Source organism: Ascaphus truei, chromosome 8 (assembly GCF_040206685.1).
Source record: "Ascaphus truei isolate aAscTru1 chromosome 8, aAscTru1.hap1, whole genome shotgun sequence".
Lineage (NCBI taxonomy): Eukaryota > Metazoa > Chordata > Amphibia > Anura > Ascaphidae > Ascaphus > Ascaphus truei.
In genome coordinates, this window is record NC_134490.1 from 71863741 (window position 1) to 71879661 (window position 15921).

Genomic DNA, 15921 nt, shown 5'->3' on the forward strand with positions numbered 1-15921 from the left:
CATTCGTTGTAATTACATTACAGAATTTCGGTCTCACACACACTGCTTTATAACTGTACTCCTGCTGTCCCATTACTATTCTACTTTTCATACATACACTCAGCATCATCACTGTCTGCTCTGCTATTTAAGTACTGAACTCCACTCTATCACAAACACAAATCACTTTATCGTTGCATCCTCTACTATTCTAAGGGGCCTATTCACTAAACTTCAATACGTGACTTAACGCTTGTTAAGAGCACTTTACAAGCGATTTTGCATGTGTAGTTATTCACGATCTTTATCACTTTTGCTTACATGCCGTGCGGTAGCTCAAAAATACCCAAAAGTTATTTTTTTTTACAGTAGCTGCTATTCACAAAGCTCCGATATGTGGTTAAATACTCACTTTCTTTTATCTTGATCTAAAGAGTGGCGAGATTGGAATCGCGATTTTCATCAGACGGAGTTTATTTTATTTTTACTACATAGGATTGAAGCCGGGGGTCTCCGGAGCGGACCCACATTCATTTCAGCTCCAGGGACCTCCTGCTTCAATCCTAGGTAATACAAATAAAATAACAGGAGGCCTTCATTGCCTTAGTGGCCAACCGCTAAGATAATGAAGGGGTTAAACAGCAGTACCTGGTTTGTTGGTGGTAGAGGAAGTGGGTGAAGATTGTATTTGCCCCATGGTGGATGTTTAGGCCTCCAGGGACGGTTGCAGGAGGGGTTAACCCCTTAATAACCTTAGAGGTTGCTATTGCTAAGGTAATGGAGGTGTTAATCCCTCCCACTACCCACCCAGGAGGCCTTCCCACCCACCCCGTGCTTTATAGTTGCCCCAGGGTGGGTGGTTAGTCCTCCTAAGAGGGGTTAACCCATCCCTTACCTTAGCAGTTACAACTGCTCCCGCGAGGCCTAACCGCTCACCATGGGGCAACTACTCCCTTCATCCACCCCCTCTACCACACAGATATGGCTAATAGCGCTTTTGCCCATTCAAATACACAATACAGTGCAATAAAATATAATAGAAATTACATTACTATAAAACAAACACTAACCATTTAATCCATTTATTGTCACCGTGGTTATCTATGACCTTTTCTTTGGGGTGATGTGACGTCACCTTAAAGGGAGGGAAGCATATCCCTGGTTGTATGGCTTTCCTCCCTTTAAGGTTATGTCACATCTACCAAAAAAAGGAAGACATCAGATGGTACATCCACAATCTGATTGGGGGATGTACCACATGATTCCATCAAGTTTGTTAGAGAAGTCATTCCCTGCCAAACCTGATGCCTATACAAATGGTACATCCACTAATCAGATAAGTGGATGTACCATGTGTCTGTCAAATGTGACATTACAGGCCTTATATAAGGTCTGTCACATCTCATTTGACAAGAAGATAACGGCGTGTCAACATCTCCTCGACCTGTTCAAGAAAAAAGAGAAGAAAAGAAAGAAGATGAGAAGATCTACTCAATGAAGGCTCCTCTTCAAACAACCAAGATTCATGGACTTCTGTGCAGCATACTGTACTTCAAGCTGAGGATTATTGCTTCATGGGTCCAGAGTAGTTGGATGAGGAGGATGAGCCTTCATCCCGGCAAGAGTAAGAAACACTTTGGCAATCAATTGTCAACCTATAGTAAATCAATGTGGCCATCTGTGCCTCCGTTGAGGACATAGATAACCAGAGTGACAATCAATTAATTTTTTGGCTACTGTTTCTTTTAATTGTATTGTACTGTGTTTTTCATTTAAATGTTTCTTATTTGAGGGTGCCCATTGAATGCCAATGTGGTTATCTATGCTCCCATTGAGGGCATAGATAACCACAGTGACAATCAATAGATTTATTGGCTAGTGTTTGTATTTAATGTGTTATGTCTATTTTATTTAATTGAATATTTTTATTTTTTTGGAAACACAAATTGGCAAAAGCGCTATTAGCCATATTTGGCTACTAGGGCTTTTGCCCATTTATGTGTCTGGTGATGGGGGTAGAGGGGGTGGGGTATGGGGGTAGTTTCCCTGGGGAGGATGGTTAGGCATCCTGGGTGGGTTAAACCTTTAATTAACGTAGTGGTTACTACCCGCTCTGGTAATTAAGGGGTTACTGGCCAGTAGCTAGTGTTTTAATGTAAATGTTGGTGGAATGAAAGAGGAGGACGAGGACAGCCTTCATCCTGGCAGGGGAAGGTACAACTTGTAAATACTATACGGTGGTTGGCTATTGAGTTATTTTGAATGGGCAAAAGTGCTAGTAGCCATTTATGGCTAATAGGGATTTTGTTCATTATTGTTTGTGTGTGTGTGTGTATGGGGAGGGGGGTCATTGGGGGTAGAGTGGGTGGGTAATAGTTGCCCATTGATTGTCTATGTGGCTATTTTTGCCACTGTTGAGGGCATAGATAACCACAGTTACAATAAATGGATTAAATGGCTAGGTATTTTTTTATTTTATAGGAATTTGTATTGTATTTTATTTGAATGTGCAGTACAGTACTGTATATTTGAATGGGCAAAAGCGTTATTATCCATACTTGGCTAATAGGACCAAATGGGCATGGCCGTTCCTGTGTGTTGGTGGTGGTGATGGGGGGGGGGGTTGCAGTTTGTTGGTGGTAGAGGGGGTGGTTGAAGGGGGTAGGTGAAACTGGGTAGGTGATTAGACTACGTGGGAGGGGGTAACCACTTCATGACCTTAGCAGTTGTAATCGCTATGGTAAGGGAGGGGTTAACCCCTCTTGGGAGGCTTAACCACCCAGCATGGGGCAATTACAACTTTCACCCACCCCCTCTACCACCAACAAACCAGGTTTAGCCCCTTCATTACCTTAGTGGTTTGCCACTAAGGTAATGAAGATCGCCATGTATTTTTTTTTGATAGTATTAAAGCAGGGGGTCTTTGGAGCGGAACCGCATTACTTTCAGGTCCGGGGACCCCTTATTTCCTGAGCTGCAGGCCCCAGTATGGGGTGCCAGTATCTCCTGCAAGTTTAAATGTCCTGGTAACGTGAGCCGTGACTCGGGACATTTAAACTTGAAGGAGGTACAGGCCTCTGTATGGGTCCCCGGGCCTGAAAGTAATGCGGTTAAGTTTCGGAGACCCCCTGCTTCAATACGTATGTACAAAGAAAATAAAATTAAACAGCGAGATCGCCTATAAGAACTGTGCAAGGAGATGCAGCTTCTCTCTGCGCTGCTCTTCCAGACTGCTGTAGTGAAATCGAACGTTAAGTTAATTTCCCTCGTAAAGCAAATATAAATTGGTGTGGTATGTCATTGTATTAAAAAAAAGCGATTTACTGTACTTTAGTGAATAACTTTTTAACAAAAATGTCCTACCTTTTGGTTACACGTGCCAACACTTTCGATGTTGCAATGAACTTATCAAAGTTTAGTGAATTGGCCAGAATACTAAACTCTTCTCTTACACACTGTTGAAAGTCAATGCTTCATTATATCTGCTCTAGATATAATAATTCTACATCTGGTTAAGCACACAAAAATACTTTTATTGTCAGAAGTTATTACTAACATACAGCAGATATATGGTAGTTCACATCAAAATAAGTCATACTGTATGGTTTTCAAAGATGTTGTATGGTATCTGATCTTTTCTCTGCTTGAAGTGTCCTGTCCTGTTGGATTCCTCTCTTGTGTTATCCTTCTGTGTCTTAGCTAACTAATTGATGTCTTTTATTATGCATAGAAAATTCCCTAGTCCGCATTCTATTCTAAGTATTATGACTGAATATGGTATCACCATGTGTCTGGCATATCGTATGAATACATTTTTTACAGATATAAAAGTCATAAGATGTCTAACAGACACCCGGCCTATCCTTCTTTTTTCTGTACCCACACCCTTCCCCCATGTTATCCAAAAAAAAGAAATACAAATTGTTTGAATAATTCAAGTCACTTATTGGCGTCAGATATATTCTCAACAGCCGCTGTAATAATATCTACTGAAAATCTATATTTCAAACTAGCCAGATTCTTTTACTTCTCAAATATCTTTTTCTTACCAAAAGCTGTTAGAAGGAGCAGCTCAGTGAGTAAAGACACTGAATCGGATAAGAACAACACTGAGCTTGAACCTGGTGCAATTCCCAGTCTCAGCCCCTTGTGAACTTTATCTCCCTCTGCCTCAGGCACCAAAACATAAATTGCAAGCTCTATGGGGTAGGGACTGTGTCTGTAAAAATCTATGTGCTGTGTACTGTGCACTATATTGTAATTGTGTAACAGTTTGCGTCCCATTGGGAGAAATGCGCTATCTGAAATAGTTATTATTATTATTATTATAACCTTTCCATCCACATACTTCATACTGTAGAAAGGGGGAGAGACAATTTGTTAAACAGACACACAACTTTGTCTCTGCACTTTGCTATTCAAGTTCTAAACTTCCCTCTCACACACACAGCGATATCCTGCTCTGCAGTGTCATGCAAATTCATCTGATTTTGTGTTTTGGAAATTCATTTAACTTTTCTATTCTAGATGAGAAGACGGAAAATTCGCAATAAGGACTGGAAGTGACAGAGCCCTGTTATGTATTATTCCATGAGATCGCACGTATACACACGTGTGTACAAATAAACACTAACACATGGGTGCACACGTTTACACACCTACGCACACACAAACACACACATACACACACATACATACATATATATATTTATATATATATATATATATATATATATATATATATATACACACAAAAAGTAAAGATATCTGCAGCACTATAAAAACTATTTATTCCATCAATAATCAAAAAGATAAAAAATGGGCAACGTCTCGGACAATGTAGTCTTTTGTCGAACTCGCCAAAGAACTTCATTATCCGAGACGTTGCCCTTTTTTAAAATCTTTTTGATTACTGATGGAAAAAATAGTTTATTTTTTTATTATCGTTGAACAAGTGTTGCACACTTTGTTTCTCTCTATACACACACACACACACACACACACACACACACACACACACACACACACACACACACACACACACACACACACACACACACACACACACACACACACACACACACACAGTGTACTAAAGGGCAGATCCACAAAGCTCCGTTAGTAACTTACAGTAACAACTCTTTCACTTGAGTTAACGTTTCATTGAGTGCTAACGTGGATCTTCAAAGCTCCCTAACAGGCGTTACGTGCTATCTTAATGCTAAGACGACCTGAATCACCAATAAATTAATAAATCATTTTCAATTAAGTTGTGTGTGGTTCACTGAGTTACCTTTGTGTCATTCTTGATTATTAACTGAGTATTTTTCACACAAGTGTATTTAGTTCTTCGCTAAGTAAAATGGTAACAATTGGTTATGAAACAATGTCCCAATTACTCCTTAACACTCCAGTGAGTGGCGTGTCCTATTTCACCTGGGAAATTTTCATTTAATTAGTTAGAGCAGCAACACCAACATTTCCGGCCACCATGACCTTTCCTTAGGTGGGGGTGGCTGGATAGGACATGTTGGCCTGAAACATTGTTGCTGTTGCTCTAACACAGTGTTACCCAATTAAATTTAGTCGTGGAACCCTTTTTTATTTTGTACAACAAACTGGAACCCCTTAAATATTTTTAGCGTAGCACATGAAAAAAAATAAAAATCTGCCGCAGGCGAAAAAATTTCTTGGTTCAAGATCAAATACCTTTAAATTGAAAGTTACATTTTTCCAGGGGGAAGGCAACTACACGTTTTTTCCTCTTTTAGGTCCCATAAATAAATGCAGCCTCCCTGTATACGTGCCCGTCAGGGGAAAAAAATGATAAGGTGTTACTCTTACTTATATGATAATTATAGCATCAGATTCTGTGTTTATTATTATGGTGTAGGGGGGAAGGGAACCCGCAGTGGATTGGTGTCTCCGTCCCTCCTGGCAGCTGCAATTTTTAAATGTTTTATTTTTTCGCAAAACACTTCATTTTACCTCACGGAACGCCAGGGTTTTTTAAAAGTCCCCCACTGTCCCAATACATTTTTAAAAGGACCTCAGGGTTCCGCTGAACCCCATTTGGGAAATCCTGCTCTAAAATACACGTGTTACTCATTTACTATACAACACACGCACACACATTTTTATATATGTATGTATGTCTTTATTTATATAGTGCCATTAATGTACATAGCGCTTCACAGTAGTAATACATGTGGTAATCAAATAAATAATAGATAATATAAATAACAGATCATGGGAATAAGTGCTTTAGACATAAAAGTAACATTAAGGAAGAGGAGTCCCTGCCCCGAGGAGCTTACAGTCTAATTGGTAGGTAGGGAGAACGTACAGAGACAGTAGGAGGGAGTTCTGGTAAGTGCGTCTGCAGGGGGCCAAGCTTTATGTATCATGTGTTCAGAATGTCAACGGTGCTATTCATATGCTTCTTTAAGCAAGTGTGTCTTAAGGTGGGTCTTAAAAGGTGGATAGAGAGGGTGCAAATTGGGTACTGAGGGGAAGTATATACAGTATATACCTTATACATACACATATATATACACACCCACCCACCTCACTCCTTCCTATACACTTTCCCTCACTCCTTCCTATACACTCCCATACACTTCCCCTCACTCCCTCCTATACTCTCCCATACACTTTCCCTCACTTCTTCCTATACACCTCCCCTGCTCACACTGCCATACACTTTCCTTATAAGAAGATATCCTCTCCTGTCCCTGCGCCCTCCTCTCCTGTCACTGCTCTCCTGCTCCGGCGCAAGCTGTAACTGCCACCCTCCCTACCCGCGCTCCCTTCTCATGCACCTCGCTCTCCACTTTCTTCACCGGCAGCTTTGGCCACGAGTCAGCCAGCTGCGCTAGCGGCATCTTCCCTGAACGAGCAGCGTGCAGAGCAGCGTGCAGAGCCGGGGCTTCCCGCACGAGCCTCAGGGGAGCAAACAGTCTGTCTCTTCGTGGCTGCTCACCCTCTCCACAGCCGCTGTGAGGGAGAGGGGGAAAAGGGGGTGGGGAAGAAGGGGGTGGAGGAGAGCCAGGGTGGAACCCCTGGGACAGCTCCGTGGAACCCCAGGAACCCCATTTGAGAAACACTGCTCTAACAAATTACATATAGGTTTTGCAATTGAATTGAAGCTTCCCGTTCCTGTAAGGAGCAGACTGTGAGATTTGGAGTGAGTGCTGTCTCTCATCTTGTTTTTCAATTTGTGATTTTTTTGCAGCCTTTCAGACAAGCACTTACAGTAGATATTGTTTTCTAAATATTGTATAACTGTTCACCCACTAACAGTATTTTTTGTATTTCACCTGGCCAGTACTTAGTTTACAGAATGCAAATGTTTTATGGTATGTGATCACAAACTATAATGTAGGTTCTCTGTGGTTTGACTTTGGGCACTTGCTGCAACTTTGCTACAGGGTTGTTGTCTTTTAATGTGTGTTTAGTGTTGGGTGCAGTCTAATTTTGCTCAGTTAGGCTGGGATCCTGTGAAGACGTACAGTATTGTATCTGGTCTGGATCCTCAACTCTACTACACAAAAATGACAGGATTGGCGCTTAGAACAGTGTGTCTAAGAACAAGCAGTGGAAGAATAAAAAAGAAATAAGAATAAAGCAGTAGTGACCCCTTAATGGTGAAAGATAGAAATGACACTCCAAACGTAGGATAAGTCACCAAAAGTAAATGTATAGGAAGCTAATATAATGGTATAAAAATAAGGGAACAGACGTGACCTCACTCAACATTCACATATAGAAAGGTCTTCTTTTCCTTGGGATACGGTGGACAAGCAGGATGAGGGAGCGGGATACACGGTATGTGAAAAGAATGATAAAACAGTATATAGTGTAATACTATTAATAAAAAGCCACTGGTGATGCTCAGAAAACTTCTATGGTTATACTCCCATAGATATGAGTAAACCAGGCACATCACACACGGAGGCGTACAAGAAACAGGTCCGGCGTATACCAGGTTACCCGTTGGTTAAGATGCTATCAGGAATCCTGGAAACTACTGTAGTTGCTTTAGCGAAACGCGTTGTATCCAGGAGGAGAGACGGAGTGACACTGAGAGAGAACCCTGTGGAATGCGGCTGTTGTTTCCAGCGGCCGCAATAGGATGCAGCACCCGCTCAACCCTTGTGTTCAATCAGTGTGGACTTGATAGAGAGAGAGGGGTGGTGAGAACATCCCTGCTCCGAGACATATACTTATTGCTTGTTTTAATTGCATATCTTGTAAGTGCGCACTTGTGAGAGTTTCACCGTTATTACATTTGTCACATACATTCTGTGCTATGGTGTTCTCCTGTCTCCTACCATAGCACACCTACACAGCACCAGCAACCAACGGGTAACCTGGTATACGCCGGACCTGTTTCCTGTACACCTTAATATTGTGTGTGATACGCCTGGTTTACTCGTATCTACGTGAGTATAACCATAGAAGTTTTCTGAACATCACCAGCGGCTTTTTATTAATAAAAGAACGGAGGGAAAAAAACCTCCCAAAAACAGAGCTCAAGAGCATGTGAGTAAGCACTATTATATATTGATATAAAAGTATGCATCAAAAGGTAAATGTAACCAATCCAGTATAGATTCGTCCAGGGTATGATAGTATGGATCCTATTATGCTCTTCTATAGGGTAACAGTCCACAATAAATATGGGGATGTCTGAGAAGATCTCAAACAGGATAAGCCAGACCTCCAGTCTGTGAATGAGTCCATAGAGCTGGATCATAGCGTGTAAGTGAGACAACATAGATAAATGTAAGTACTCACTGATGTTCTTCTGGATAGGTGTGCGACAGCTTCAATGAGGCCAGTAAGCTAGAGTTTCTCCCATCAAGGAAGACGTGGCCGTGCACTGCATTTACTCTGGTGACAAGAAAAGCTGATGTTGCTTGGACACTTAAAAATTGTATCTGTTGAAGTCTGCAATCCATAAAAACAGCTGAAAGTAGCTAGAGGAGAACGCTGTGACGCGTTTCGTGTCGACGGGCACTTTGCCAAAGTCAACTTTTTTAAGTGACCCAGCGACCTCAGCTTTTTCTTGGCACCAGAGTGAATACAGTGCACGGCCACGTCCTCCTTGATGGGAGAAACTCTACCTTGCTCTTTTATTAATAGTATTACACTATATACTGTTTTATCATTCTTTTCACATACCGTGTATCCCGCTCCCACATCCTGCTTGTCCACAGGATCCTCAACTAACAGTGTTTTTCTGGCATGAAGTCTATGTATGATGGCAGGCATGCAGCTTCCCTGGACACCTCTGGCTCGACTTGGTTTTGTTGTGAAGATTACTCTGTCCCAATAAAAGATAGGCACATTCATCCATATTGAAAGGTCTCACAGGAGACCAGACCTATTACATAGGGATCGCAAAAAAATGGACAGAACTAATTTATTGTGTCCGGAACCAACAGATAGCAACACAATACTGTACAAGAAACACAGTCACGAAACTGGGGGAACACGGGGATAACTCCTCGGTTCTGGGTGATGCCGAAGCTAGCTTACCCCAGGATGTCTTCAAAAAGGGGTCCGCCTCAGGGCATCCAAGTAACTAGGGATCACCATTCCTGCTTGTAGTTTCAGCTAATCGCTAAGTACAGGGACCACCCACGGACAGCTAGATCGGCTCTCGCAGTCCCCGGCGTGTCTCTATTCCCTCAGCCTCCACATTACCTTATCCCTCTGCCTCTTCGTCTCTTTCACCCCCATTGCCGGGCGCTCCCGCGGCGTTGCCTTCCTCTCATCCCGTGACCCATGCGGTGCACGCGCATAGTGCCCTTACAGGGGGCGCTCACACACACTCCAGTTATTTGCATCTAGCTCCACCTCCCGTGGCTTACAGGCCATAGCCCTTAATTACTTCCCTGTTTCCTCCCCTGCTCTCTCTGACCTATCCCAGCTAACTCTCTCTCAACCCTCTATTCCTCCCCTCTTTCCTATTGGCTCTCCTTCCTTTATAACCCCACTCTGTCCACTTACTCATTGCTCTGCATAGCTTTTCCTGTGACTCCTGTGTGTGCAGTGTCTATGCTTTGCTCCGTTGTTTGTTCCAGCGCTGATTCCTGTCCCTGCTTCTATTTTGGATTCCCCTGGCTTGAACTTCTGCTTTGGATTTGACTACTCAATTTTCTCCAACCCTTGAACCTTGGCTTACGGACACCACTACGCAGCTCTTTCTAATCCTTGAACTCTGGCACACGGACATTACTATCCGATCTCTGGCACCCAGGACTTTGCAAGTATACGTTAACCCTTTTCTTACCAGGCCTGGCAACGCATTACCACACTCCAGGCACGCCCTCACTGCTGTGGGTGCGTGTGTTATTGCCTTACCACCTCAGTATTGGGGACTGGCCAGGTCTTTGGGCATACAGGCGTTACAGGTTGCACTGGTAAAACAATAAGTGCTGGTACTGTGTACCAGTAAGAATTATTGGGGGATCTAGAGAACTAACCGGTCTCTCCACGCCTCTCCCTGCTCTCCTTGCAACTCTATCCATGTCTGCCTCTCTTGCCTACCTGTGTCTCGTTGTTTCCCTGCCTCCATTTCTCTCCCCACAGAAACTGCTTGGCAATGACGTGGATGCATATATATGGATATGCCCATATATGGGCCTCCTACGTCACTGACCGGAGCGGCTTTTTGGGGAGATACGCGGGGAGGCAGGTAGGTAGAGGTAGGAAGAGAGAGAGCAATGGAGAGAGAGAGGCACGGAGAGAGCATGGACAGAGACAGGTTAGTCAGAAGCTCTGCCTCCAACGGGGGGAGAGCCTGTCCTGAGCCTAGTGGAGGCAACCAGAGGTCCAGCAGCTGGACGCGACACTTGTTTATTGTGTAGGTAAGTTTTGTTTTTCTCTTTAAGTGTGGGGCCCCATGGTTAAGGTTGCCCCTAACCATAAAGCACTTGCTAAAATATGTATATATACACAAGTCTCGTCTGGTTGGTCTGACTATGGTATACTAAGGGAGGATGGGCTGAGGCCCCCACCCTGACACATACAGGGAAATACGAGGGTTTACACATATAAATAGTTACAGGTGCGCCGACGAGTATTCTAAAACTTGCCTTAAACTTGCCTTGGAAAATCTGGGGCAATCACCAACAAGATCTGGGAACATGCTGGGAACATGCTGGGAACATGCTGCAACATTTCAGTGACATTTCTGCAGAAACTAATGGCCCATCGGATTAACACAGCAGGGGTCCCTGGCAGTCCCATTCAGTTTGAATGACACTGCCAGGTACAGCCGCTGTTAATCTGATGGGCCATTACTCTGTCTGCAGAAATGTCACTGAAATGTTGCAGCATGTACCCAGGATGTACCCAGCATGTACCTGGATCTTGTTGGTGATTGCCCCAGATTTGTTTTAGAATACTCGTCGGCGCTGCAGTACGTTTATTTTTACATGCTAATTTAAGATAACAGAACAGGATTATACTTCTAAAATCTTAATTTCAAGATCTAACTAAAAATATATTTAGCATATATATATTTTAGACATTGAATTCTCCATTACATATTATAGGGATTCCTTTCTATGTTCAAGCAGTTTCCCCCCCTATTTTTTCTTTCTTTTTTTATATGTATAATTCTACATTCTTACCTAAAATGGAAATCATTTGGTGTTATAAATCTGTCGAAATCCTGCTTGAAGCCGTAATGTAATGGCCGCCTTTCAGTTTCAATCAATACTTCAGGTAGCTCAGCAGCTACTGTACAATGTATACTGATATTACTAAGGTAATTGTAACAGGGTAGATGCTCTGCCTAATTACTATAATTATGCATAAGACCTGTTACAGTATAGAGTTGTTGAGTCCAGCAGTGATCAGGTTAATCTCAACCTGAGAGCAGGCTGACATAAATAACCAGTTTTCTGCTGGCTCATTAGAGGGCTTTAAAAGCCTCAATCTCCCACTGAATCAGGGACACACACACACACTGGGACTCTGAAGGAGGAATTAAGGAAACCCTGTCACAAGGTCTGTTTGCATGGATATTTTACTCCCTGGATTTGAACCCCCCTTTTCCTACAAGGGCTTGCCAACAGTCAATATGACTGTATACCCTAAGGAGTGCTACTCCGCCAACCAGAAGTGCGCTGAGAGGTCAGAGGTAATGTCATTATGCATTGACATTGTCACGGGAGACCAGTACTTTTAACACCTTTTACCACCGGGATCACCAGAGAGGACACAATAATTGAATAAACAGAGTTTATTCTGGCAAGCCAGCAAACATACAAAAATCACAGTGAAACACTCACCAACTGGGCTTCTGGGGCGAAGGCTCTAGCCTCAACTAGGTGCAGGAGCCTGCTTCAGAAGCTTATCCTGTCCACTTCACGTCCCAGGCTTCTCCGGCGCTTCTCCGCTGAGATCAGTGCTCGTGTATGCTCTTTTACACAAAGCACGTTTGAATCTCCCGCCAGCGTGTCTCCGATCAGCTCTAAACTTTGTCTGGTTCTCTGCCCCGGCTGCGCTCCTTACATAGCCTCCGCTGGCTATCCTTAACATGGAACAGGAGCCGGTGACCAATCAGAATGTGGATCGTGAGGTATTGTATTGTATTGTATGTCTTTATTTATATAGCGCCATAAATGTACATAGCGCTTCACAGTAGTAATACATGTCATATAAATAACAAATAATATAAATAACAGATCATGGGAATAAGTGCTTCAGACATACTGTAAAAGTAACATTAAGGAAGTAGTCTCTGCCCCGAGGAGCTTACAATCTAATTGGTAGGTAGGGAGAACGTACAGAGACAGTAGGAGGGAATACTAGTAAGTGCGTCTGCAGGGGGCCAAGCTTTGTGTCATGTGTCCATGATTATCCAGTGCTACTCGTATGCTTCTTTAAGCAGATGTGTCTTAAGGTGGGTCTTAAAGGTGGATAGCGAGGGGGCTAGTTGGGTATTGAGGGGAAGGGCATTCCAGAGGTGTGGGGCAGAAAGTGAGAAAGGTTTAAGGCGGGAGAGAACTTTAGATACAAAGGGGGTAGAAAGAAGACATCCTTGAGATAAACACAAGAGTCGTGATGGTGCATAGCGAGAAATTAGGGCTGGGATGTAATGAGGGGCAGAAGAATGTAAAGCTTTAAAAGTGAGCAGTAGAATTGAGTGTGAGATACGTAATTTAATCGGAAGCCAGGAGAGGGATTTCAGGAGGGGAGATGCGGAGACAGATTTAGGAAAGAGTAGAGTGATTCTGGCAGCAGCGTTTAGGATAGATTGTAGCGGAGACAGGTGAGAGGTAGGAAGGCCGGACAGCAGGAGGTTGCAGTAATCGAGATGTGAGAGAATGAGGGCCTGAGTCAGAGTTTTAGCAGTTGAGTAACAGAGGAAAGGGCGTATCTTTGTGATATTGCGGAGGAAAAAGCGACAAGTTTTAGAAACGTTTTGAATATGAGAGGAGAATGAGAGAGAGGAATCAAGTGTGACCCCTAGGCAGCGTGCTTGGGCTACTGGGTGAATGATCGTATTTCCAATAGCAATGTGGAAGGACGTAGTAGGGCCAGGTTTGGGAGGAAGTATAAGGAGCTCTGTTTTTGCCATGTTAAGTTTCAGTCGGCGGATGGCCATCCAGGATGATATTCCAGAGAGGCATTCAGAAACTTTGATCTGTATAGCAGGTGTAAGGTCAGGGGTTGAAAGGTAAATTTGTGTGTCGTCAGCATAGAGGTGATATTTAAACCCAAAAGATGTGATTAGGTCACCTAGAGAGAGTGTGTAGAGAGAAAAGAGAAGGGGTCCCAGGACAGAGGTAGCAGCCAATCACAGGATGAGGGCTTGCTCGGCTACACCAAAGGCGGAAGGGGGCCGGCTTAGGTGCTAAGTACCACCCCTGGATGACGGAGCGGCTGGGAGGTGGCAGATTTGAAACTATCTATGGGAATCGCGCTACAGGACTCAGATCCAGCAAAGGCTCCCCCCAGCCAGCCCCAAATCTCCCGCTGGGAAGGTGCCTCCAGGTCTGCAGGGAACAAAGGATCTACCCCACTGAGAGCCCGTCCCGGACCTGATATCCAGCTCTTCTCTGCTTACCATTTGTCCTCCCCATCCCTTCGTCCCGATCCAGCATTGCTATGCAGGCAGCTCAGTTAAATGAATTACTGTGTCTGCCTGCACAGAAATTATTACATATATTTACAATACTGAATTTCTTTTCTAACTGTATGGGGAATATATTCTACAGGGAATAAAGTGCTTTTACAGGTATATACATTGACTACAGTCCCTGTTCCCAAGTTATACAGTTTTCCCCCTTCCAGACATCAGACAGTGATTAGCTCTTCTCTGGAAGGGGTTACACAAAACATTATACTGTATACATTGGCCAAAATGAGCCTCACAGAGGTGGCCATTACACACGGTATTGGGGCAGCCAGTCGGGCTTCACCTTTATTATATAAGGCTGGCTACCCCTACCCTCGCAATTGTCCGGATGTTTTGGGGAGCACAGGTATATGAAATAAAAAACATACAAAATATACTGTAATATGTCTATATAGAAGTGTGAACTTGATTGGTCAAAATCCAACAGAGCGTGTACTCAGAAACTCTTAAATCTTTTGTGCAAATCCAAAACTGTGGCAAAATCGGTGTCTTTGCGGTGTCTTTCTGTCAGTCTTTTTGAGTCCCCAGGTACAGCAGCCCTTGTAAAATAAGGTGAAGAACCAAATAGTGTGGACTGATAAGTGTTTTATCTGAGATGCAAAGATAAAATACACTCACATGGAGTCACATAACAGACGTCTGCCACCATTTATTCTAGTGGGGAGAACCTGGCAGAGGTGTGGAGCCGATTGGAATGCTTAGAAAGGCCTGGAAGAGGACAGCCTTGTTAAAACGTCTAATAATCCAAGGAGGCTTTCATCCTATACATCGAAAACTACAATGAAATGTTTTACATGTGAGTTTTTTAATTGCACTTTATCCGTATATATATGTGTATTTTTACTTATACTCTCCTTTTACTTGCGCCCTTTCTTGTTTTGCTTTTATAGAGGGATGATATATCTCCATATAAAATATGCTATTGAAAATATAATACTTAAAAAACACGTTTTGTGGAGTCAATGGGAATGTACCACATTTTGGTTTTGAAATAAAGCATGTTTCCTTGGGTTGATATCTGACCTTACTAGATGGTCTCCAATACTTTTAGGGAAAGCATAGCAGGGGGTATATCACTTAAAGTGTTCACATTTTAAAGTAAACGTGTGTCTATGGAGTTATACAGGCGTTAGACAACAAGTGGACTTCAGTATGTCTGGATCCTTCAACAACTTCATCTTGTGAAGATATTACTGGGAGGCTTTTGGTGAGCTCACATCTCTACATTAGTACTTCTACATATTTGTTAGCCTGCCTATTAAACACACTGTTGCGGGGTACATGCAACCACATGCGGGGTTTCTTGATAAGGCTTATTTATTGAGCCTTAAAAAATGCAGCACACAAAAACAATGTAAAGGGGTTTTGGCTGCACACCACAATATAATAAATACATAGTTTACCGGTGCTGCTGGTTCAAGGAAGTACCTGCCAGGCAAATTTCAATGTACTGTACACTGAGGAAAAAAGGGAGATCCAGCGCTCCACGGATTTCAAGATAAATGAATTTATTGTGCCACACGACGTTTCGACCAACAGGTCTTTTTCAAGTGATTAGGCATACTCAAATGAGGATCTACCCAGTATATATACCCTCCAACATTAATCAAACAAGTGAAAACAAGTGAAAACATTAACATAATCACCCCAGCTGCTCCCAATCCGCTTCCCCCGGTCAGTGCTACCTTCATGCATAGCCATAACAGTCCATGAGAGTTCATTTCCGGTTTCTGTGTCCATTTCCGATCTGTGCGTTCCAGTGACGTCACGATCCTCTTCTG

At 43.1% G+C, this 15921-nt stretch overlaps 1 protein-coding gene across 1 annotated transcript in view; it reads left to right on the plus strand.

The window, feature by feature from the left end:
* LOC142501950 (alpha-2-macroglobulin-like protein 1) overlaps positions 1-5248 on the plus strand; it is a 101495-nt gene extending 96247 nt beyond the window's left edge. Inside the window, exon 36 of the mRNA XM_075612580.1 lies at positions 4507-5248. Coding sequence (XP_075468695.1) covers positions 4507-4532 — 26 coding nt within the window. The 3' untranslated portion in view covers positions 4533-5248. The remainder of the gene's footprint in view (positions 1-4506) is intronic.
* The last annotated feature ends 10673 nt before the right edge of the window (positions 5249-15921 follow it).